Source organism: Dioscorea cayenensis, chromosome 7, assembly GCF_009730915.1.
Source record: "Dioscorea cayenensis subsp. rotundata cultivar TDr96_F1 chromosome 7, TDr96_F1_v2_PseudoChromosome.rev07_lg8_w22 25.fasta, whole genome shotgun sequence".
NCBI lineage: Eukaryota > Viridiplantae > Streptophyta > Magnoliopsida > Dioscoreales > Dioscoreaceae > Dioscorea > Dioscorea cayenensis.
In genome coordinates, this window is record NC_052477.1 from 1597608 (window position 1) to 1622247 (window position 24640).

The 24640-nt window shown below is 32.1% G+C and overlaps 4 protein-coding genes and 2 non-coding genes across 6 annotated transcripts; 3 read left to right on the top strand and 3 right to left on the bottom strand.

The window, feature by feature from the left end:
* The first annotated feature begins 762 nt into the window (after positions 1 to 762).
* LOC120265943 (60S ribosomal protein L18-3-like) lies at positions 763 to 3345 on the top strand. Its single transcript, XM_039273893.1, has 5 exons — positions 763 to 817; positions 914 to 1003; positions 1083 to 1211; positions 1293 to 1475; positions 2964 to 3345. Exons 1-5 carry the CDS (start codon positions 815 to 817, stop codon positions 3120 to 3122), a joined length of 564 nt encoding a protein of 187 aa, XP_039129827.1. The 5' UTR covers positions 763 to 814; the 3' UTR covers positions 3123 to 3345.
* LOC120266263 lies at positions 1799 to 1879 on the top strand. The gene has a single exon (XR_005538104.1). It is a non-coding gene; the product is annotated as a small nucleolar RNA snoR53Y (small nucleolar RNA).
* On the top strand, positions 2392 to 2492 carry LOC120266258. The gene has a single exon (XR_005538100.1). It is a non-coding gene; the product is annotated as a small nucleolar RNA snoR69Y (small nucleolar RNA).
* Positions 3346 to 5851: 2506 nt separating the features above from the next.
* On the bottom strand, positions 5852 to 7561 carry LOC120265913 (nuclear envelope pore membrane protein POM 121). The gene is made up of 2 exons (XM_039273869.1): positions 6288 to 7561; positions 5852 to 6203 (listed from the first exon to the last, which is right to left on the bottom strand). The coding sequence occupies exons 1-2, from the start codon at positions 7485 to 7487 to the stop codon at positions 6030 to 6032; spliced, it is 1374 nt and encodes a 457-aa protein (XP_039129803.1). The 5' UTR covers positions 7488 to 7561; the 3' UTR covers positions 5852 to 6029.
* A 3314-nt stretch (positions 7562 to 10875) lies between these two features.
* LOC120264512 (multiple organellar RNA editing factor 3, mitochondrial) lies at positions 10876 to 12138 on the bottom strand. Its single transcript, XM_039272322.1, has 4 exons — positions 11775 to 12138; positions 11593 to 11690; positions 11427 to 11492; positions 10876 to 11303 (listed from the first exon to the last, which is right to left on the bottom strand). The coding sequence occupies exons 1-4, from the start codon at positions 12104 to 12106 to the stop codon at positions 11083 to 11085; spliced, it is 717 nt and encodes a 238-aa protein (XP_039128256.1). The 5' UTR covers positions 12107 to 12138; the 3' UTR covers positions 10876 to 11082.
* Positions 12139 to 15021: 2883 nt separating this feature from the next.
* LOC120265980 (polygalacturonase-like) lies at positions 15022 to 17909 on the bottom strand. Its single transcript, XM_039273928.1, has 5 exons — positions 17825 to 17909; positions 17269 to 17592; positions 16395 to 16684; positions 15424 to 15652; positions 15022 to 15291 (listed from the first exon to the last, which is right to left on the bottom strand). Exons 1-5 carry the CDS (start codon positions 17903 to 17905, stop codon positions 15052 to 15054), a joined length of 1164 nt encoding a protein of 387 aa, XP_039129862.1. The 5' UTR covers positions 17906 to 17909; the 3' UTR covers positions 15022 to 15051.
* Positions 17910 to 24640: the final 6731 nt, after the last annotated feature.

The following is a 24640-nucleotide window of genomic DNA, read 5'->3' on the forward strand; positions in this document are numbered from 1 at the left end:
TTTTATTCCTTTTATTTCCAAAATCTAACCCATACTGAATCAGGTCAAATTAAATCTCTATTGTAAATTTATTAGACATTCGTCAATTATAACTAATTAGCTACTAACTTTGTATTGAAATTATAAATAAAAATTAAAATTTTAGATGATACAAAATTAAATAAAAATAAACTCATATGTTATTCAAGTTCTTCTCAAACAGCCGGAAAGGACTTAAACTGAATATTCATTCATTACCCCCTTCATTGTTTTAATTATTTGCCCTCATGGTGCAAAGAGGCCCCCAAATGCCTTCCATATAATTAATACCTTAAATTCTTTAAAGGTTCCTGATATATATATATATATATATATATATATATATTTCAAAACGAGAGATTTTTAATAAATTACAATATTTTTTCTTTTATTTTCTTTTCATACTTCTATAGTTTCATTTGTGTCGGTTGTTAATAAGTAATTTTTTAATTGTATTTAAGAAGGAAATTTCATCATATCATATTAGTAGAATTTATAAATATATTTAAACATATATTTTTTTAAATAAAGTCACAATAATATTGACTTTAAATCTTACAAAAAGTATAGGGGATCACGTAATCAAGTCAAAAATATTTGAGGACTTTTCCGCATTTTTCTCCTGCTAATAATAATATAATAAGTAAGCACACAAAGGCCCATAAAAACGACAATCATAAGTTGGGCTTTAATTTTTGGGCCTTATTGGGCCGATCCAAGCCCAACAATCTCACTATAAAAGGAAGCTCATTCAGTGTTTCTCAAAACCCTAGCCGCTGCCGGAGCTCCGACGAGAATGGTAGTCTTCTCGCGCTCGAAGAGCTTCTTCAAACCCTAGATCTCATGCATCTCTCTCTCTCTCTAATGGCTTCTTCTTCTCCACCGTGTCTTGTAGGGTATTGATCTCGTCGCCGGTGGCCGTAGCAAGAGGGTCAAGCGCACAGCTCCCAGGTCTGACGATGTTTATCTCAAGCTTCTCGTTAAGGTGAGATTAGTGTTGATTTTTAGATGGTTTTTTTGGTTGATTTGGTGATTTTGATCTTGATGTGCTTGTTTCGTGTTAGCTTTATCGGTTTCTGGTCCGGAGGACGGGGAGCAAGTTCAATGCCGTGGTGTTGAAGCGGCTTTTCATGAGCAAGACCAATCGGCCGCCGATCTCGCTTCGTAGATTGATTAAGTTCATGGATGGGAAGGTCTGGATCTTTTTGGTTACGATTTTTTGTGCGATTTGGTGTTTCTGTGTTGATTTTTGTGATTTTTGGTGGAATTTTTAGAATGATAAGATTTCGGTGATTGTGGGGACTGTGACGGATGATAAGAGGGTTTATGAAGTGCCGGCGATGATGGTTACGGCGCTGAGGTTCACTGAGACGGCGAGAGCCAGGATCTTGAAAGCCGGTGGGGAGTGTTTGACGTTTGATCAACTCGCTCTTCGTGCTCCTCTCGGTCAGAACACGGTATGGTTTGATTTACTGTGTTTATTGTGTAAATATCTCAGCGTTGTTTGTTGTTTGATTGGTTGATTTATTTTTAGTTTTTTTTTTTGTTGGCAACATTTTTTTTTCCAAATGTTTATTATCTCATATTTGGTAAATGATTAATTTAATGCTTAAAATGGAGTAGAATGATTATGGCATTGTGTTGTTTGCAATTCATGATGAAAGCTTCAATTGATTTGAAGGTTAAAAACTGGAGTTTTAGCAATGAACCAATTAGGATCCGGTTGAATCATTTATTCTCATTCTGGTTTTCTGTTCTTTGCAGCTATGATTTTTCTTGGGTTCCCAATGATGCTGAAGAAACCATGCTAATACTGAAATATATTGATGATTAATACATTACTTGATACGCTGAGGGAACCTGTGCTTTTTTCTCTATGTTGATGCTGTTTTTGGTTTTTTCTGTGTGAATATCAAAGAATGAGTTTTGATATAGTAAATCAATTAGGACTCTTCTGTATCATTTATTAAATATGTTGTCTTGACCCTTTGTATTTAAGTAGGATGAATTGGGTTTCGTATGATGGCAAATTAAACGATGCTATTGCTGTATTTTGCTGATTATTGATTTAATACTTGATACACTGAGGGAACATTAACATTTATTCAGTAGTATTCAAACTGGTTGAAGGACGTTCATAATCACAAAGTGCATAAAGGTTTTTTTTTTCCTTTGGTTCTGTGCCATGATTCAGCCAATATATTGAAAGGTATCTCATTTATCTGAGTTGCCTTATAAAATATTTTTGGATGCTTCTATTGGTATCACTTTTGAGTCATATCAAGTTCCTCACCATGTTTCAATTTCCTGACAGTATTTCACATGCTAGTGCCAAGTTTTTCTTTCTTTCTTTCTTTCAATTTTGTTTTTACTGGTTGAAGCCATGATGATATTGTTGAAAACCCAGCTCATTATGAGATCTTCCTTAGTGGAAGATCAAGGAAAAGTTGCTATAACATTATCTGAGCTCAGTGTTGCTTTGTTTTCCCCCCTTCTGGTTAAGTTTTGCTGTTTTTGCCGTTTTTGCCTTTTTTTTTCCCCTTTTAAGGCTGCTTGTTGCAACAAAATGTACTAGATTCTAAAGGAGGGACTATTAATTCTATATCAGTCTCTAAGGGTGCTTACATTCAACACCATTGAGGGTTAGGATTTTTTTTGTCAAACTTGTCCAGAAGTATGGCATATGGTTGGGTATCTATCTCCTTTTTTATGCAATACTTTTACTTGAAGATGCAATTTTGAAGTATGCCTATCTTTAGGAAATGCTTTTATTGTTATAGTTCAGCAGTTGGTTTTTGTTATATTTTGGCTGTATGTTTATTTGTTGGTTAGTGTAAAAGTTGCTACAGACTTGCAATTGCTATACCTCAAAAGGGCTTCTAGATTTGTATAAATTGACATAGGGTATACATTTATGTTGCTGTTTAAATTTCCATGCACTGCAGGTTTTTCTGAGAGGTCCTAAAAATGCCAGGGAAGCTGTGAAACACTTCGGTCCAGCCCCAGGTGTTCCACACAGCAGCACAAAGCCATATGTCCGTGCCAAGGGTAGGAAATTTGAGAAAGCCAGAGGCAGGAGAGAGAGCCGTGGATTTAGGGTTTGAGTCAGACTTACATATTTCTAAATTATGCATTTTTTGTTTTCATCATTTCGGCTGCACCACCGGCAATGCATTTTTTTTTTTTTAACTATTTATACATCCATGTGTTGGACTAAATTTCCAATGAGCATTTTTATAAGTGCCTTTTTTTGCTGTTAAATTATCCTAAGATGTATTATTACCTTTGTTGTTATAATTAACTGAATTTATGTATGCATTTTTATGACGGGATAAATGTATAATTTTTAAATTACCTTCTCCTGCTTTTCCTCAAATGACTATGTCAGCTTTTATCATTGACATTTGCTGTCAAGGAAATTGTGTGAAGCACTTGTAAAATACTAGTTTAATTTTAATCACAAAATGTATATTTTAATTAAATAAAAGTGCATTTGCTTCCCACTTAGAGCTGCACAGCTGGAAGATAACAGAAAATGGGCACGACGAGCTCCTTTATCCAATTCTGTAAGTTTGGTGCAAGACATGGTTTAACAAATTAACAAGTCACTATATCAGATTTGCTGTGTTTTTTTCTTTCTTATGCGGCTTCGCCAAAGTTTATAAATAAATTGTAATTGGTGCAAAGCTGTTTCACAATTCATTTTCAAGAAATAAATTTAATATAGCTGGTGGATCGATTTTAGATAGAAAGAAAGACGGTGATATTTTTATGTTCCACAGAAGAAAAATGGGCATACATTTACATTCTCGCTCTTAAAAGATTGAGAATTTGTCTCCCTCCCAGCATATATGTTATATATATATATAGAAGTTGGAGATTGTTTAAAATTAAGTTAAAAAGCAAAAAGAAGAGTAGTTTACAAAGTTTATCATAACAGAATGTCCACTCAGTAGAGTTTGTTATAACTTGTCCTGATTCTCTTTCTTTTGTAAAAATAGATAACATATAAATAGCTCCTATTCGTTGTAATTGATCATCAGATTCAATGAAATTCGTTTCTCTGGTGTTCGATTGCAGCTTCTTTTCCGTTCTGCAAGGCTGATTTTCATTGCTGTTGGATTTGTGGAAAGAGTATTTCTCCGTTCTTTTGCATTGCAGATCAAGCTTCTGCAGTGAGATGATCAGAAAAGAGTTGAGAAAACTCACTGCTAAATCTTGATCTGCAAAAGATCCAAGAAATACTCCCCTTCCACAAATCCTACAGCAATGAAAATCAGCCTTGCAGAACGTGAAAAGAAGCTGCAATCAAACACCATTAATAAGAAGAGAAAACCTAAAGAAAGAAGAGGGAAAGCTTGGAAGAGAAGAGAAACAAATTTCATTGAATCTGATTATCAATTACAATGAATAAGAGCTATTTATATGTTCTCTATTTTTATAAAAAAAAAAAAAGAGAATTTGGGTGACGGGTGCTAAGACTGATCAGCATTGTTAAAAAATACTCCATCCGGTCTTTATTTACTTGTCACATTTTAGAGAATTTCTCTATCTTTTTACTTGTCTATTTAAATTTTTTTAAAACATTAAATATTGTTTTTTCAAATTTACTTTCACATTTAATATAATTCTATAACTTCCAATAAATTATATTAGACTACACATTATTTTTAAGCATATTTTAAATAAAAATAATTTTGAAAAATTAATATAATTTTTATAAATTTTAGATTACCAACTAATTTCAACTTTCTTAAACTAATTTTAACTAACTTTCTAAATCCGCGTGATTTAGTTAAAATGGACAAATAAAAAGCACAGGAAAGAGTAAAAAATTAAACAAAAAAAACACAACACTTGTATCAAAAGGTCGAGTGAGAGAATCCCAAGAAAAGACCTTAACGCCAACCTGCAACTATTTTAAACAATCATTTCAATAACAAAGGCAAATAATATTTTGAAACTTCTTCCACGAGATCAGCATTCTCTTGACAAGGTTTTTAAGTAAAGACCTAAATAAGTTTGCCTAGATATTGTAACAAGAATTCTTGGTAAAGAATGATTCATGGAAGAAAAGATCCTCAAATGGCTAATAGATAAAAACACTTTATTTCATTATTTCCTCTGTTTCATTGTATATTCATATTTATCTTCCAAACTATCTAAAAGAAAACATCTATTTCTCAAACAAGGTTCTTGAGGGAAGACAAAAAAATTTGCATAGATATTTAGGGGGCTTATTCATGAAAGAATATATCCTCAAATGGTTGGCAAAATGCTAATTTATTGTAGCTACTAGTGATGGTTCAACTATCAAGTTTTCCACCAACAAACATCCCAGCTAATAGATACAGACCTTATTTGATGGTTTACTCTATTTCATCATATTCATATTACCGACTTAATTCTCCAGCATGATTTATTCCACTAAGTCTACACAACAAATTCGATTCCCATCCACAGACGAAATGCTAGAAAAACACAAACAGCAATCGAGGTAGCAAGAAATCAGATGAAAAACAATGTTACATGACAAAGCAAGAAAAAGATTTCAATAGCCATGTTGAAGACACTCAACTTTCTACAATAATATCAAATAAATAGGTTCAAGTACTTCAGCTTGGCGTATTTGCATTAATTTGCAGGCATGGTCAGCATGTGCCGGATCTTAAATCACACTAAAGAACATGCAATTTTTCATAGTGAATCAAATAAATGACTGCAATAATAACCAAATTTCACATCAAGATGTCAAAAAAAATTCAGTGACAATGAAAGAAATAATTTCAAGATATTGGCTATTTCACCACAATAACATGTTTGGAAGCTGCAGTAAAAAAACATTACTGTCAACTAAAAAGCTCAATTATCAAACAATTCTACAAGATAATATCGCAAAAGTGGATATCATATGTAAAAAAAAACACTCTCAAAGAACAAAACAGAATCTTGAAACAAAGCATGCTTATTCAACAACACAATTTTGCAGTGTATGGAATGTTGGAGATGTTTTAATCGGCCAATTTATTCAAACGATGAATTGTACTCTTTGCAAGTCTATTACCCGGATCAATCTTTAGAACCATCCTCAAATCCTCAGCTCCAAGTCGATATTTTTCAATGCTCTCATACAAGAGAGCACGCTGCAGCAGCACGGCGACATTCTTCCCGTCATTCTCCAAAACCTGCAGAGCCACAAAACAAAGTCATTCGCATCAAAACACATCAAAGAAATCAAGAGAAACAATGCAGAACATCATGCTTAACACCTTCGAGCAATCGGCCACCGCCTTTTTATACTCTCCGACTTCCTTATAGCACGAAGCTCTACAAGATAAAACCTCAATGGTGGAAGCATTGTCCCCGGACTTCTCCAACAGTGCAACAGCCCAAGAGAGCCACTTGATAGCATCTGCATACTGCCCTTGCTTGTAGTTATCCAAGCCTTTCGTCTTCGCCCCGGAGGAGGAGACACCTGGAGGCGGTGGAGGGAGCCCTTCGAGCTCCGTGGTTGTCCCACCACCACTGTCATTCCCTCCAAACTCTGATCCCAAATCCCAGTCATTCAACTCTGAGAATGGCTCACTACCTGAGGCCTCTGTTGGAGCTGGCGCGGCAGGGGCGGATGCTGAGAAGAACATATCCAATGGATCAGCTCCGGCGGCTTTCGCTGGAGCTGGCTTCTGAGAAGGAGGAGGGATTCCAAAATTCTCTGGTTTTGGGGGATTAGCGTTCTGGAATGTCCCAAAGTCGTCCTTTTTCGATGGATTCGCGGTCTGGAAAGAGCCAAATCCGGAACCATTGCCGCCGGTGGAGGGAGCTTTGGGTTTCGCTGATGCTATTGAAGAATTCTTCGAATTCATGGATCCAAAATCGAGCAATGATCCAAAGGGATCTGCCTTCTTGGAATTCATCGCGGATCCAGCAACCCCAGCAGCGGATCTCATCGGCTGACCCTGGCCGGCGCCCTTGGAGACACCAAAACCGGCAAGATTCTCCGCCGATCCCCAGCTAGGTCTAATCGGAGCAGCAGCAGCAGCAGCGGAGGCGGTGGTGGACGGCGGAGCGGTCTGCTTGGGAAGCGAATCGGACAAGCTGCCGGTGGAGAAGGAGTTCTTCGTGGATTTGAGGGGGGTGTTGGAGGATGCGCGGGAGGAGCCGAGGGCCGGACCAAGGAGATCGGAGAAGAGATTAGGGTTGGAGGTGGGGATGCCGATGCCGGAGGAGGAGGAGGACGACGACGACGACGAGGTCCAGGTCTTGCCGAAGATATCGCCGACCATGGAGGGTGAGGGGTTGGCGAAGGTAGGGCGGGGAGCGGCGGATGGGGCGGGTTGATGGGTCCATGAGGGTTTGGAGGAGGGGCGGAGGGGCCGGGAGGAGCCGGAGCCGGCGCCGGCGAGGCCGAAGTCGAACTGGTAGTTGTTGAAGGAGCCGCCGGAGGCGGAGGAGCCACGCTGAGAGTTCATATCACGAGGCAATCTGGGATCTGGTCACCGTCGGTGATCAAGAAGAGAAAATGGTAAAGAGAAAGTGAACCGATCTGAGGAGAAGAATAATAAGACTTGGTTTATATATATATATATATATAAAATACTCTCTCGGTTCGTTTTTTAATTAGTTGTCATATTTATTTAATTTATATTTATTAAAAAAATTGATTAAAATTAATTAGTTACTCATATTTTATAAAAAATTTCATTGTTTTTCAAAATTACTCATATTTAAAACTTGATGTATATAATTTAATACTTAATTAATTATAATTTATTAAAAATTATATAAATATATTAAATTAAAAAATAAATTTTAAAAAATATTATTTAATTTTGTATAAAATTTTTAATGTGATAAGTAAAAAGAAAAAAAACTCCAAAACATTGTAAAACAGTAATTGTGTTATTTAATTTAAAAATTTTAAGGTGTTTTCATACATGGACTCATTAAACTTTTTTTTTTTTTAACGTCTTTTGGGTTTTATAATGTTTTTAATTATTATTATTTTATTTTGCATTGAATTTTTTTTAAAACACCCTGGTATTTATTAATTTCTGTTTTGGTACCATCCACACTTCTTTATATTTCTAGAATAACTTTTTTAGTTGAAATTATAGGAAATAATTAAACAAAAAGAAGGGAGTTTGTTGCAAAGTACAAAGATTTCTATGAAGTCTATGTAGAAAACCCCCCGCTTTTTTTAGTTATCAATTTGAATATTTTTCAAGTGGGCGGTAAAAATCAAAAGGTTGGGTAGGTAAGTAGGATTTAATTAATTCATTAAAAAAAATTAAATTGCATTTTATTTAATCATCTGCATGTTTGGGAAACTATGACCTCAAATGCTATCATCTTATCAAATAAATATATATTTTTCATTATATTTATGTATAAAGACCTGTTACTTGACATCAAAATATGTATATCTTGAGAATATAGAAATTTGAACATGCTAAAGAGAAAATGTTTTTGAGTGTGAAAGCTATACAAGTGATGGGTATCCCACAAGCACCCTTGAGGAAAAATTAAAAAAATTTTTAAAAGGTTTTAATGGTAAATTCACATTCTCACTTTAAAGTAGTTTTTAATATAGGTTTAATTGCTGAACAAGTCCTTGTAATTGTGTATTTTTCTTTGGTCATTCTAGTCTGTAGTGTAGATAGGGAAGTGTAAATTATAAAGAGCTTAATTATACCTAAAAATATTAGAGTGGACTAGAATGACCCAATTTGACCAAATATAAAGACTTAATTGTACCTAAAAATATTAGAAGAACTAAAAAGACAAAAAATAGACAATTACATAGACTTGTACGACGATTAAACCTTTAATATATGAAAAAGTTAATTACTTTCTCTAAAAAATAACATATCTCATTATTTATCATGTTTAGTAAAATATTTTTGCTAAAATGTAATTTGTCATGGAAGACAAATACCATTTCCATTTAAAAAAAAAAATGATTCCCTCACAAGATGACTAGAAAGTTGGATTTCCATTGGAATAAAAAAATTAACTTATTTAATTTTACTAAAATACCCCTCAATTTTATTTTCCAAAATTACTTCCCCTCCTGGTGTTTCTCAAACACATAAATATTAAAATAAAAAAATATTTAAATATTTTATTAAAAATATTATTATTTATTATTTTAATTTCCAAAAAAAAATTTATTATTATTTGTTATTTAAATATTTAACATTAAAAACATTTTGTATATTTAAAAATATTTTTTTATTTTAATATTACCAAATTGTTGATGAATAGAATAACATAAAGCTATTTATGTCATTATACCAAAATTTTTTTAAAAATATCTTCCAATGCCAAACCCAGTAAAATATCTTCCAATGCCAAACCCAGTAATATTACTTTCCTATCAATTTAATCAAATTTTTCAATACATACCAAACAAAGGAAAAATAACAAAAGAACATTATTTTTCCTGAAATTACTTTACCATCAATCAAATTCCATCACAATATTTTTTATGGTAAAGCACCAAACGTAACCAACAGGAACAAACATTGCCATAGAACAAGTTATGATTCCCATTCTCACTTTGTAAATTGGCACCAAACATGGGAATGGATGTTGATGTTTTCAAGTTGGAATGCCCATTCCAATGAGAAATAAGCTACCGATAGTCAATGGTTTTCAGAGTGCATGAAATAGTCCTAAAAGGGGCAATGAAAATGTGTTTTTCACTTGTCAAAAAACTTTCATAGATAGTCTGACGATCTAGGACATACTGAGGCCATAAACTACATCTTCTTACTTCAAATTTTCTTTGTTTCCATCTGATTTAGACTGACAAAGATAAATATTTCTAATCTTAAGTATGGTCATGTTCTTACCACCTTTAAGGGACCAATGGCACAAGAAGCTACTTCCGATTGCTTAAATGACAGTTCACCGCATAAGTTACAGTAGTTTCAGCTGAAATTCATATCTAATTTATATCAAATTTCCTTCTCTTCAAATGTTATAGGCCACCTTAGAAATACTTCATTTAGATGAAGGTTTAGGATTTAAGATTCCTGTTAATAAGCAATTTATATATATATCTTACTCTTTTTGTCAACCATGCACTAATCTCATTCAGATATGCCAAAGTCAAGCTACTTGCACTTAAATTGGTAGTTCAATATCACTGAAGGGAACCAATACTTGACAGAAAAGATACATTTAGAGAAAACAAGATCTGAATATTGCGTCTTTTTACCACTCTTCTTTTGTCCATCACTTAAATGGGAAAAACTAGGTGTTATGAGAAGAGTAAATTTCTAGTGTTGAATGGCATCGGTGAAAAGCTAAACAAGCTGTAAGTGTGTTCAAGATTTCACAAGCATCAATAAATTTCCATTCCTACAATACCTTAAAATAATGTGGAGATCATTTAGATACATCATCTATTTATGAAGCCTGACTTACATCACATGATAATAAAATGAATACTACACAAAATGCCAACTACCTGGATTGGCTGACCAACTGTTAAAAATCCGATCTTTCAGAAGCTGTGATCACTTCAAATGCTACAGGTCCAGAGGTTTGTTTCTAGGGAGTCCCTAGTTATCTAGTAGAAGTTCAACAAGTAATCTCATGGCAACCCAAATGTTTAATTTGTCAAAGATAAGCTATGGAGTTCATTCAATCTCATCTCAAGGTATACATTACACTCCAAATTATCTTTAAGCTGGCAACCCAAATGTTTAATTTGACAAAGATAAAACTATGGAGTTCATTCAATCTCATCTCAAGGTATACATTACATTCCAAATTATCTTTAAGCAAATCTCAAGTACATCGAGATGCTGCATAGCACATTAAAAGCAGACAAAGAAGAATTTCAGAAGATACAAGTGCAATCCAATGCGATAAAAGAGGTTCCATTCCTTCAATTTACAGAATACAAAGTCTAATCACAATAAAAGATCAATTTTGGTCACATATAACTATTAGACATGAGAAAATGTACTACAGATAATGCAATTATATTTCATAAGCCAGAATAATCGAACATTTTCCCATAAAATATTCTGAATTAACAGTTTCGAACAAACCTTAATTCCCATCTCTTGGCACAACAGTCTGGTCTCCATGAGGCGCATTCTGAGGCATTTGCCGTGAGCCAGGCCCTCCTCTATACATTGTCTCCCTTCTCTCAACCTGCATTGTCTCCCGACGCCGATCATATCGTGGGCGAGGCCTGCTTCTCGTCTGCTGTCTCTCATCAAACCGAAATTGCGGCCTATGCACTACTTTACCATCAATAAAAAGATCCCCTGTCACATTTACAAATAAAAAAAGAACACATTTTTATCAGCAAATCAACCATATAAACCTTCAAATTCTTTAAAAATTCAAATTAGTAAAACATGAAGATCATTTCTCTTCCTAAAACCAACCTCCATAGTCTTTATTTGGCACATCAAGGTAAGAATCAGGTAAAACCCACAGAACCCCTGGCAATCCTGCAAACAAAGCAGAAACAACACAATAATTCCATTAAAACATCGTCAAAGATCAAATCTTTTCTTCAATAATTCAACTCCTCCACCATCAATCCAATACCTTTAACTTTGTAAGAAAGCTCCTCCGATATCAACGCACCAAAACCAGTGTATGTCGTAGTACAAACAGAGTAAATCTTCTTCTTGGCTTCCTCCACACTGAACTCCAAAAACAAAACCAAAACCCATTGAAATCGAAACCAAAGCAATTGAATCGATTGCAAACGAGAATTTAGGGTTTACCTCCCAACAACGGCGGTAAGGGTTTTAACATACGCTGCGATCATCTCGTCCTCCGATGGCTTAGGGTCTTCAGGGAACTCCATGACGATGAGCCAGTGCTCATAGTCGCAGCCATCGAGTAGAATGGTCTCCTTGGGAGGTCGATTGCTGAAGTTAGGGTTAGGGTCGTTAAGCGGCGAGTAGCCCGACCCCGCAGTCGTCTTCGGCCGCGAGGGAACACAGCGGGGGGCGAGGCGCGCTAGCACGACCGCAGCGGCAGGGCGGAGAGGAGGAGAGGGGCGGAGAGCGCGCACGAGGAGGGAGGAGAGCAAGCGCCGCGACGCCGCCGCCATTGGAGATCGATGGGAGAAGCTCGGTAGTGAAGCAGGGTTTCGGATTATTTCAATTTAAACCCTTGATTTTTCATATTTAGTTATTACTCCCACTTTTTTTTTTTAAATATAACCTCCAATTTCCCTTTTTTTTTAAATATAAAATGAAAATAAAAAATATCATATTAATTTTCACAGATAATTCAATCTTACTTTCTCATAAATATATGCATCCATTTTAAAAGGAAAAACAAAAATGAGAAGAACATTGATGTCACGCCCCGAACCTGGAGCATTGACAAACGGCCGCGTGCCTACAAAGTCGTGACCAAGTAGGCACGCAAGGCCTCAAAACCTGTCTCACACTAGATAACACAACCTTTAACAAAGACATTAACTTTCAAAACAACATAGAGATACAATGCCCGAAATATGACAAAAACAAATAACAAGTGTCTCATATGACATTAAACATAAGACAAAAGTTCTAAGTCTATAACAAGGAAAGATTATTAACTTGAAATATAACTAGGCAGCGACTTGCTCAACGACCCCGCTAAGTCGTCCCACCACCCAACCCTACTCCCGATCCGAAGAGAGAGAACAACTTAATGAGCTTGAGAGCCCGATGAAGCAAACCACTAAAAAAATATCGGGATCACAAAAATGTTCAATAATTTCAAAAACATACAAAAATGTAACAAAAGCGGAATAAATAACAAAAGTGAAATTTAGAAATCGGAAATAAATCATAATGATTTACTTTTACCATAATAACAAGCATATATGTCCCCCAAACAACTAATGCCAAAACAAAAATATCATAACTCATTTATTTAAACTCGGTGACCCGAGTCGGATTTTGAAACTCATAGGGTTTACCCTCGGTGACCCGAGCCAGAATATTAGAAGACATTATTCTTCACCGACAGAACGGTGCGAAACTATAGTTTCTATGTCGAGCACGTGTCGACACCCGGTCGATGTTTAACCCCCAGTGACAAGGTTATTGCACAGTTAATTGGGGACTACGAGTTTCTATAACAAAATATGTTGGGTCCAAAATCATTATCCACACAAAAATACTAAAATTCGGTGATCCCGTTTTTCTTACAAAAATTAAAACAATTATATCAACAATAACACACTTAACAAAACAACAAATAAATAACTAAAGTTAATATACATATTTATACACACATATATACATACAAATAACTTAGAATTCAAAAGAAATAACCTACTGAAACATAATATATAGAAATTTACTCAATATTGAATCATCAAACAATCCAGGAATTTTTCACCTTTTTAAACAAATTCCAAAAAAAATAAAATAATACTGAGAATTAAATAAAAAATAAGTCTGAAATCAATGTTAGAAAAAAAATAATAATTACTAATAAGATAGCCAAGTGACCAAACAATAGAAGAAATAATTTAATAAAAACAATTTAACAAGTGTCACAAATACATCATATATTAATATTTATAAGTGGTTTACTTACCTGACTAGCTAACATCAAAACTATAAGCGCCACGAAATTAGGCTTCCACAAAATACCCTATAATTGAGAGCATATCCCAAAAGTATTAAGATGCTAAACATACTAAAAATACACAAGAATATACAGTAGATCAAATTCCTACACTAACTATCATAACACTTAAACATCCAACAACCCAATACTATACATGAATAGTTTCTAATAGTTAGAAAAAAACAAAATTAATGACATTATCATCATTAAAATTCATGAGCATCTGAACTCTAATAACTAATAAAATAATAATTACAAAAATTATAAAACTATGCTTCATTATAATAAAAAGAATATATATATTATCAATATATAAAGATTTGGACAACTCTACACAGATCATGAAGCCATTATAACCTATCAATTTAATATATATATATATATATATATATTATGTGTGTGTGCTTAGTGACCACAACACACTAATTGCAAATCCACATTCAAATGAAAAACAAAATTTGAAAAAAATTCTGATTTTTCCCCAAAAATAATAATAATAATGTTTTTTTAAAACATAAAGAATTTGTGCATGAATGAAGGCAACAAGAAGCACTCAAATCAATGTAGAAAAACCACTGTGTAATGGCCGGTTTTATTCTATAATAATCAAACCACTAAACATATATCATAACCCTAAACAAGAATATGTAGTAATGCCACGACAAGATTCTAGGGTTTGAAAACCTAATAAGATATAAAAATTAATAAAAAAAGAAAGTTTCTTTTCCTCTTCCATAACAGCCTTACATGCAAAACAATTAAATGAAATAAATTAAAAACATGTGGGGCCCACAATTGAGATATAGATTAATTAAAAATTAAATTTATATTTAGTTCACCGGTCTTTCGAGTTTATTTGTTTATATATCTTTTCTTCTCTTTTTTTTATTGATATAAATTGTAATAAATTTATTTATTTTCTATTTTTTTTTATTCATTGGGTTTTTACTCCATTGAACCTTGCAATTGCTTTCAATATATATTGGCAACAAATTCAATTTTTTTTAAAAGAAAAAGAGAAAATTAAGAAGAGAAATAACATATATATGTTAATTAAGAATTGAAATCAAGTCAATTTTCACAGATATTCAATTTTACTTGGTTATAAATATAGATATTTTTTCCTTTTAAATTTTTTACTAACACAAGTTACAATAAATTATAATTATCATTTTATTCATAAGTTTCCACTAATTCTAACTAGAGTCACCAAAAAAAAATAATAAAAAATAAAAAAATAATAGATTTGTCTTGCATACAATGAGAAGAGATCATTGAATCAATTCAATTATCAAATTGTAAATTCATTTCATACCGATCCAAACTGGAATATGGGTTTTATCATCAAAGATAACCCTTGCTTTTGATACAAATTAAGATGACAACCGGATTTATGAATAAATTAACAATACATGTTTTTTAAAGTTAGGAAGAAAGACAAGGGTTAGGGTTTTGGAACCCCATAGCTTTGCCTAATGCAAAAGTACAAGAAGAAGTGATATTAGCAATGGTATCATCATCTCCAACATACTTCAAGTTAATGTCTTCAAGGCTCACACCTTTGCATGGCACTGCTTCGCTACATTCAAAGGTCACTCCAACTTCATCAAATGATGTTCCTGATATGTTCTTGTACTTGATGTTTTCTAGTTGAATTAATGATGGCTTCATGCACGTCCCATAAGAACATATAAAAAACATGCAAAACAATTAGTATTTGTACTAAAAAAAGGATTTAATTTTTTTTTATTAATTATATATGTATATATGTATATGTATTATAGAACATATATATACCTCATTGGTGCATCTTTTGTATTTTTGGCAATAACCTTGATCAATGATGATTGGATTGGAGACATTTTTCATGACAATGTTTTCAAATGTGATGTTTGAAGCCTTGCCGGGTTTTGATCCTCCCCATGTTTTGATCCTAACTCCATTTGTAGTGTTTGACACGGTGCAATTCTTTACTACCAATCCTGCCACGTTTCTCTCATTCTCATGGGCACCCAAGCTCCCCACACTGCATTATATATGGTCCCCGTTTGTTATTGTTATCATTGTAATTATTAATTATAAAAAATAATTAAATAAATAAAAGTAAAAAAATAATTTTGATTAGTTAAGAGTATATTAGTCCGGTTTTCTTATGATAAATCTATATATAATGCTACTATTCAAGACTGGCTAGTAAAAATAAAGCCTTAAAAGTGAAATTATAATAAAAAAGTTATTTTTAAGTTCTAGATGTATAGCCGCTTTCATCTAACATGATTTTGTAGCTTGTTTAAGTGGTTGGTTAATTTTGTTATATTGATCGGAAGTCAAAGGTGAATTGATAATTCCCATATTAGTTTAAGTTAGTAAAATATATATACGAGTACATATATATACATGGATTGATAATGATTTTAGACTAGAAACAAATACTACATTATATTACTATGGCGGTTTATGGTAACATAAATAACTTACCAATATATGCATTAGTGTAAATTATTCAAATCATAGCTCTCAAATAAGGGTTTACTAGTGGAGTAAATTATTGATTAATCCAGTTACTAATAAGCAATCTAAGTTTCAACTCAATAAAATTAAGCTCAAGGTGTTGATCGAACTCATTCTAATAGCTCAAAATACTTATTGAGTTAATTTTTGAATTTAAGCTCGAGCGGAATTTAATCGAACCAAACCTATGATCGATTTTAAAATTTAAAAAAAAGGGTAAGGAAAATAAAATAAATAAAGAGGATATATATGATCACCTGATTCCATGTCCTGGTCCACAATGGATGTTTGAAATAAGAACATTGGTGCAACCTTGGCCAATTGCAATGCAATCATCACCAGTCTTAATGTTGATGTTAGATAAGGTCAGGAGGTTGGTCAAGCTTGAATAAATCCCATCTGTGTTTGGACTGTTCCCTGGAGCAGTTATGTCAATGTTATGAACAGTCACATTCCAACTCCTTTGTATCTTTAGATGAACTCCTTTGCTATCCAACGAATGTATATTACTGATTGTTGTGTCATGAACTTGGGAAAATAATATATTCTGCATTGATTAGATATGTAATTAATATCTCAATTTTATGTAAAAATAAAACCAACACAGAAAAAAAAAAGATACATCAAAATGGTTAAATCAGACATAGAATTTCATAATATATAGACTTACGTACAACAAATCCTTGTTTTTATTTTTTATTATCGCTTTAAATTTATTTATATAAATTTCTTGTAAAATATAAGATGTTATACACAAAGGTTCTTGCATACTCAAATTTATTAGCTATAAATGAATTTATGTCAAACACAAACAAAGGAAAACCCTAGCCCTCCTTTTGATTGATTTCACCTTTAATTATATACGATAATTTTCTATATTTATGAATATTAGATTATAATTTTAGTTGTTTTCTCCTAATACATATCACTTTCATATATATAAAATATGATAAATTCTACATAAAAGCTTTTTCATACTTGAATTTAAATTCTATATATATATATATATATTTCAATATCAACTTATATATACTTACCAATATTTTATTTTTTATTTTATTTTCTATAGTTAAGTAAATATAAAGGATATGATAGATAATAATTAGGAATAATGAGAGAAGAAGAACTTACAATGGGCATTTTATTGCTCTTCCTTCCAGCACCACATCTAGGAATACAAGGCCAAACTTGCTGACCATTGCCATTAATGATACCTCCTCCATTAACAACCAACTTACTCAAAACCCTAAACTCAATCCAAGCCATTCTAGTAGTAGCGAATTGAGCAAGGCCTAATGGAGCACTGAGTGTCCCTTGAATCACCACCATTGGTGATGAATGATTGTAACAAGGACCAGCGAAAGTCACTGGATATAAATAGAATGTCCCTTTTGGTATTATAAACCTTGCACTTCCATTGTATTCACATGATTCACTCCATGCCTTCAAAAATGCCTATCATATTTAAAAAATAAAAAATAATTAAATGATTATTTTTATAAACACATTCAAACATGTTATAAAATACGGCAAATGCCAACGACACCTTAATCTATTGGTATAGTGAGTCTCTTGTGCATAAGCAAAGACTGGGGATTGAATCCCCGTTATGCAAATTGAAGATAAAATAACGTGGTTTGTCCACTATGTAAAAATAAAATACGACAAATTTTTATAGAAAATTCACCTTACTACTCTCCGTCTTGCCATCAGGTTTTGCACCATAATCAGTAACAACGAAATCTTTACAAAGAGAAGTTCTAACCATATTCATGGCTAAAAAAGCCATGAAAATCATCTTGATTGCCATGTTTATCTTCATGGCTATGTTTGAACTTCTCTTTGTTTGTGGATGAAATCAGATTGCCTTCTTCCACTTTTTTGTTTAAATTTTCATAATCTATTTTGCTTTTATAATGGAAAAAGGTTTAACATTAGGTTGCCTTAATATACACATATAGCCCAAGAATCTCTCTGAGCCTCTTATTTGAAACAAATGAGGCTTAAAAAAAATTATTCTCTCTATTAATTTCTTATTTTGGTTTTTTTTTCCTATTTTAGGTTTTTTTTTTCTAAATATAAACTCCAAGAAAAATATAAAGTTACACATATATCCTCGCAAAATTTCTGTTTAATAATATATTCATGAATTAAGAGTTATGCACACATACATACAATGATAACAAAAATATAAATATACATTTGCCATTCACTTAAATATTTTAAATACCTTAAACTCTTAAATATCTTTCTTAGGTGTATAAATCTAATAAGTGTGTCGATAATTTTTTTTTAATATAATTTTATTTTATAAGTGATTATATATAATCCTCATAATTAAATAATAATAAATAATTTAAGGCCATAAGGTTGTTTATTATATATGAAAGAATTTAATTTTTTTTAACAGTGTACGTGGAAAAACAAATTAATTTAATGAGAGTTACGTGTGCTTTCGAATTTTGTTAATGTATATATATATATATATATATATATATATATATATAACTCTTCTTATTTGGTAGTTTGAATTGGTTGTTATATTTTTAAAAATCTTGTTATTATTTGTGACCAAGTGGATACTTAAAAACTAAGGCAAGGAGAGAATATTTTCAGAAGGAATGAATAAAGTGAAGGGCAAGATATGCAATTATAAAGGACATATACCTTGGAATAAAGCTCCATGACTTACCAATTATTGAATGAAGGTATCATCCTTAGATTAATCAATATTTTTTGGAAAAATTGTGATAATGTCTATTGCATCCACTTTGGAAATAATCTAAACAAAAATATTATCCAACTTTGCTTTTAATTACATTTATATATAAACAAATTAATAAAAGAATAAAGAGAGAGACATTTATATATAAACAAATTAATAAAAGAATAAAGAGAGCGAGAGAGACAGAGAGAGAAGAATAAAAGGATGTTCTTATGTGTTTGGATGGTAATTATTAGTTGACAAAGATTTAATATATTTAGATTCCACGGCATTTATTTTAAAATAAGATTTAAAATCTAATATTAGAATTAAGTAAATCAAAGGTTTGATTAATTAGTGGAGAGTAGTTCACTAATAGAAATATATATGATCTATAAAGATTCTTTTTTCATCAATAAAAATAATAGAATACATAAATTACAATAACTGTTAAATTTTTTTTTTGTTGCTGTAATAGACATAACAGTGTTTTGTAACAATAGCCTATAATAATGGTGTTTATAAAGTACCCTCTCCTATCAGAGGTTAAGAGTTCAATTTTTGGGTATCTTCTAATTCATACTTTTTAAAAAAAACACACATCATTGAAAAAAAAAATTGCATTCAGAGAGATCACTTTGTAATTAAGAAAAGAAAATAATTATCAAACTTATAAATCTTTGTCATTTCGGTTAATTTGTTTTGGGCTTCCATTGAGGTATTAATCGTCTCTATCATTCATATATAAGAAAATGCATGAACCTAATTAAATGAATGCATGGAGGGGGAAAAAAGAGATACAAACAACACAAGTAGTTGATAAAAGACACACATATCTATATATATACATAGAGAATTATGCATGTAAGCTTTTATACAAACCAAGCACATATATATACATATATATTAGATATAGTACATAGGAAAACAGAAACTAAGATACAAAGAGACAGACAGACAGACACATGCACACATGTGCAAACCCTACACAACCCTTTCTACATATAAGAAAGTACACACTTTACTACAACATGAACTTATTATTCCTTTTTAGGGTTTTGTGTCTCAAAACCAAACACTTCGTTTCCTTGGAGGAAACTCTACAAGAACAACCCTCCATATTTCTTGGCAGCTTCATTGCAATCAATCACTCCTCCTTCCTTCTTTGCTCCAACATTCTCACTATTATAGTAGTAAACTATTGGCATCTTTGAAACTTCACTTTTATCAACCACTACTTTCTTTAGTGGAATGTAGTAGGAAGTAACTTGCCTTTCTTGCCCTTCTTTCTTCTTTCTGAAATACTGATCAGTGAAATCATAGTCTTCTTGTCCCAGAGGAGCCATGCAAAGCAAGTTAGGGTTTACAGCTTTTTAATGTTTTTGGAGTGGAGGGTTTTGTTTTGAGTTGGTTTAAAGACTTCTTGCACATACACATGGGTTTATATAGAGTTTTAACTCCTGGTCAAAATAGTGAAGATAAGATGGCATGTGAGTGGGCTTGGCAAGCATCTAATGCTAAATCATTTGATGTTGTGGAGGGTGTGGGAATCTTAAGATAGATGGGAATTTGTCTCTAAACTTAATTCCTTGTTAAGTTGGTAGTGATGATATCTAATTGTTCATGAATCTTGATATATGTGTTTTTGTTGTATTGAAAAAGTAAGGAATATAAGAAATTGGAAGTCTAAGAGCGAAAATAAAAGTTAACCAGGGGAAAAAAAATTATGCACTATTTGATTAACAACTTCATTTAATTTTGGAGTTTTAATTTTAATTAATTGATCTTAACTTATGTTTGGTTGATTGAAGAAACACAATATGGAGAAGTGTGCATAATTATAGATATATTTCATAAATCATATTTTCACTCCATGGAAAAAATTAGTAGACAAAGGATTTTTTTTTGGTGCATATATACTAATTAAATCACTCGTTGAATGTTTTAAAGCCAAATTAATGAAAACCCAACTATTTGCTTAATATGAAGAAAAATAACATTGAAATAAAATCTATAAATATAAATAAGATAATTATAAAATGATAGTTGTAATATAGATATCAAATATTACGATAGACATAATTAAATTTTGAAGAAAGAGAAAATAAACTTTTGAAAATATATATTAAATTAGATGATCCGATTATAAAAGTATCCCATGAAAGTGACCGGGTAAATATGAAAAATTATTTTGAAAGTACTTGATTCTTTTAGTGAGTCTTATAAATGGTTCAAATTTATTGAATTTATTTTATATTTGAAATTAAAGACGAGCTAAACAATTATTTTAAGAAAACTATATCAAATGATTGATGAAGAATAAGAAAACTTAATGATATTTTACATGTAGCTAGCCTACATGCAATCTTAAGGAAATATACCAAACAATAAAGCTAGAGGAATCTTTAAATATTATTGAATGAAGCACTAAGGTTATGTGTCTATAGACTATATCCGTCTGTTAATTATGAAAGCAAAATATAGATATTACTTAAAAAAATATAGATAATATCCATGATTTTTGGAGAAAAACAATGAAAGGCATGATAAGTAAAGAATCACAAATAAAGGTAAAAGTAAGTTGTGATTTTCATTTTTACTTCTTATATAAATATTCCAAGTAAATGTTATATATTTTATTAATTAGAAAATATTGAATAATAAGCCAAAGGACTTTTAATCTAATAATGCCGATGCTTATCCACCTGTAAAAATGTCTTTTGAAGACTTCGATTATTTATACTCTGAACCATGTGAGACGCAGACAATTAATTTTTAGTGGTGCATATGTACGTCCTTAACATGTGATTTGTCTATTTTTATAAAAAATAATAAATAAATAAATAAATAAATAAATAAATAGGGCAAGAGTTTTTGAGATCTTGACACTAATGCACAGTAAGAAGACGTGACTAACTTCTTACAAACCACATAACTATATATATATTAACATAGGAAAACATGCTGCATAGAAGAAATTATATGCTTCATTAAGGTGAAGAGAATGCATTAATACACACATGACATGCACACACAAACACAGAATTATGTGAACTTTTATATAATTACTTACAAACGCCACAACCATGTACATAACACAGTAAAGAAAGTAATGATACACACACTAGAGGGGAGACAGGGAACTAAAAACCACAACCACTTTGTTCCCTTAATTTGAGGAGGAAATCCTACAGTGTGCACTATTTGATCAACAACTTCATTTTGAAGTTTTACTTTTAATATTAATTGTTTTTAACTACTTATCAGTATGAATCTTATGCTTTGTTGATCCAAAAAAACATAATATATTGACAATTAATAAAAATATATATTTTTTTGAATTTTAAACTTATTTTTATTTGATGAGAAAAAAGTAAAAAAATAATAATTTTTACGTATACCAGAAAGTCACTCATCAAATATTACAAAACCTTAAATCAACTGCGAATCAATTATTTCTTTTAATCCTACGAAAAATAATGTTGTCATAAACTTTAAAAATATGAGCAAGATATGTGCAAGATAATAAAAAAGTATTTTTCACGTAAACATGGATATAAAACATTATGTAAAAAAAAGATAAAATAAACTTTTTAAAATATTAATTCGATGATTCTCTTAGAAAAGTATCCAATTAATATATAGGAGCAAAAGTGTCAAAGCAGATATAAATAATTGTTCCAAAAATACTTAATTGATTCTTTAAGTCAGTCTTAATTATTAACGGGGTTTAGATTAATTGAATTGATCTTTCGCTTGAAATTAAAGACATACTAAACTATAATTTTAAAAAATATACCAAATGATTGATGAGGTAAAAGAAAAATTAATAATTTAATACATGCAAAAATATACATGCAATCTTAAGGAAATATAAGAAATCATTGTACTAAGCTATCTAGCCATCTTCCACTGGTTGTGAAAGCAAATTATAGATATTATTTCGAATAATTGGAGATAATATCCATAAGTTTTGGAGCTGCGTACATATTAATCCTCTTGTACAACAAAGAGTTTTTAATTTTTGAAAATACTTGATTTTTTTTTGTGAGTCTAGTTAAGGGTTTTGTTAAGTCTGATGATATGGATTGACGTTATATGACAAGCCAAGTAGTGACATGGCAAGACAATGGTGACGTGACATGTGATGACTCATCAAAGGAAGAGGTGACTAGGATGATAATGTGGTAAAACATTAATGAAGCTTCAAGAGATATGAAGATCAAGGTGAAGATTTTATTTAGAAGATGCTCCTCTCAATAAAGTCATGTGATCATCAAGTCTAAAAGATCTCTTCAAGAAAGACAAGTTTTATTTAAAGTATGTTTATCTATCCTTGGTAAGATCCGGGATGATAAATCATATCTTTGATAGAGCTCCTTTTTAGAAAGATCTATTTGAAGAGAGAGGAATAGTCTATCATTGGCAAGAATTTAAGATCATGAAGATTGTATGAAGTTATTAGAAGACACAAAGTTTAACTTGGTATGAAGCTGCTAGAAAGACACAAGATTTAGTTTGGTGTGAAGGTATTTAAAGACATAAACTAAATAAGGTAAGGACAAGCCAAGGAGATTATCAAGACCATATTTAGCTTCACTAATTGAAGGAAGATCCAAAAGCTATCTATGGGCGGAACTATTCATGGAGACTTATCATGTGTGGAGATTGATTGAAGATTGCATTAGAGATTTGGAGATCCAAGCATGGATGATTGAAGATCGTGCTTGAAGATATTGAAGGCTAAACTTGGATGAAGATGAGATCAAGTTTAGTAACAATATTTCCATGAGTCAAACGAAGATCATTTGGGAAGACCAAACTTGGGCCAAGTTTGGAAATAAGATCGGGAGATCTTCTGTGGCTATCTTTGGTGAGATGGTCGCGTGTGCCTTGGTAGGCACGTCCCTCGGGAGAGGGAGACCTTCTGAAGTGACATGAGGAAGGAAACAATTGCAGGTAGGAGGAGCTCAGGTCGAGTCAACTGCTACGAGGCGGACTGAAGGAACCGGGAGGTTGAAGGTTGCAGATTCAGGTGCATCTGGCTAGAACTCAGTCATGTTCAGTAAGGTGGGCCATGTTGCAACTGGGTGTTGCAACATCTTTGGAATGTGTCCAAGTTAGGAAGCCACGGAGAATTCTAAAAGAGGTAACTGTATTAGACTTTGGTGCGTCTAGATCCTGCTCGAAGATTTAGGATGAGCCAACCAAGGAGACTCTTCGGTGAGAGTTGAGTGTGTGGCCGTCGGGCAATCTTGAGAGGATATTCTTTGTATTGAGAGAGTGAGAGAGTGTTGTACTCTTTTTTCTTATACCTCTTTTAGTGGATTGTTTCTCCGGGCCTGGTCCCCTAGATGTAGGTAAGGTTGTGTCGAACTGGGTTACCAATTTGCGTGCCTCTTTTCTCTTGATGTTTGATTTTGTGTGTGTGTGTGTGTGTTTAATCTTTGAGTGAGTTTTTGAGTGAACTTAGCATATCACACCCCCACCGGAACCATCAGGTTTAGATTAATTAAATTTATCTTGGGTTTGGAATTAAATATAAATTAAATTATTATTTTAACAAATTATATCAAATGATTGATGAAAATTAAATTGTTTTTAATGATATAACACATAAAATTAAAATGCATGCGCCAAGAAAGTTAATTATAGCCTAATGCCATTTAAAAATACTCGCTAGCACAGGATGAGAGCATATATAAAGTAGTTCAACGTTCATGCATTACATTAAATTGAGTAGTTCAATGTCTACGTGACTATCTGTTAAAAAAAATACATGCAATCTCAAGGAAATAT

Bases quoted from the DNA above. Each gene is read 5' to 3' on its own strand.
- LOC120265943 (XM_039273893.1), top strand. The intron at 1,212-1,292 runs GTCTGGATCTTT...TGGAATTTTTAG, and splicing joins TTAAGTTCATGGATGGGAAG to AATGATAAGATTTCGGTGAT. The intron at 1,476-2,963 runs GTATGGTTTGAT...CATGCACTGCAG, and splicing joins CTCCTCTCGGTCAGAACACG to GTTTTTCTGAGAGGTCCTAA.
- LOC120265913 (XM_039273869.1), bottom strand. From the start codon at position 7,487: ATGAACTCTCAGCGTGGCTCCTCCGCCTCCGGCGGCTCCTTCAACAAC. The intron at 6,204-6,287 runs GTGTTAAGCATG...GTGGCTCTGCAG, and splicing joins CGGTGGCCGATTGCTCGAAG to GTTTTGGAGAATGACGGGAA.
- LOC120264512 (XM_039272322.1), bottom strand. From the start codon at position 12,106: ATGGCGGCGGCGTCGCGGCGCTTGCTCTCCTCCCTCCTCGTGCGCGCT. The intron at 11,691-11,774 runs GTAAACCCTAAA...TTTGGAGTTCAG, and splicing joins CTTACCGCCGTTGTTGGGAG to TGTGGAGGAAGCCAAGAAGA. The intron at 11,493-11,592 runs GTATTGGATTGA...CTTTGTTTGCAG, and splicing joins GCTTTCTTACAAAGTTAAAG to GATTGCCAGGGGTTCTGTGG.
- LOC120265980 (XM_039273928.1), bottom strand. From the start codon at position 17,905: ATGGTTAGAACTTCTCTTTGTAAAGATTTCGTTGTTACTGATTATGGT. The intron at 17,593-17,824 runs GTGAATTTTCTA...TAAATATGATAG, and splicing joins GCAAGACGGAGAGTAGTAAG to GCATTTTTGAAGGCATGGAG. The intron at 15,292-15,423 runs GTATATATATGT...ACGTGCATGAAG, and splicing joins ACAAAAGATGCACCAATGAG to CCATCATTAATTCAACTAGA.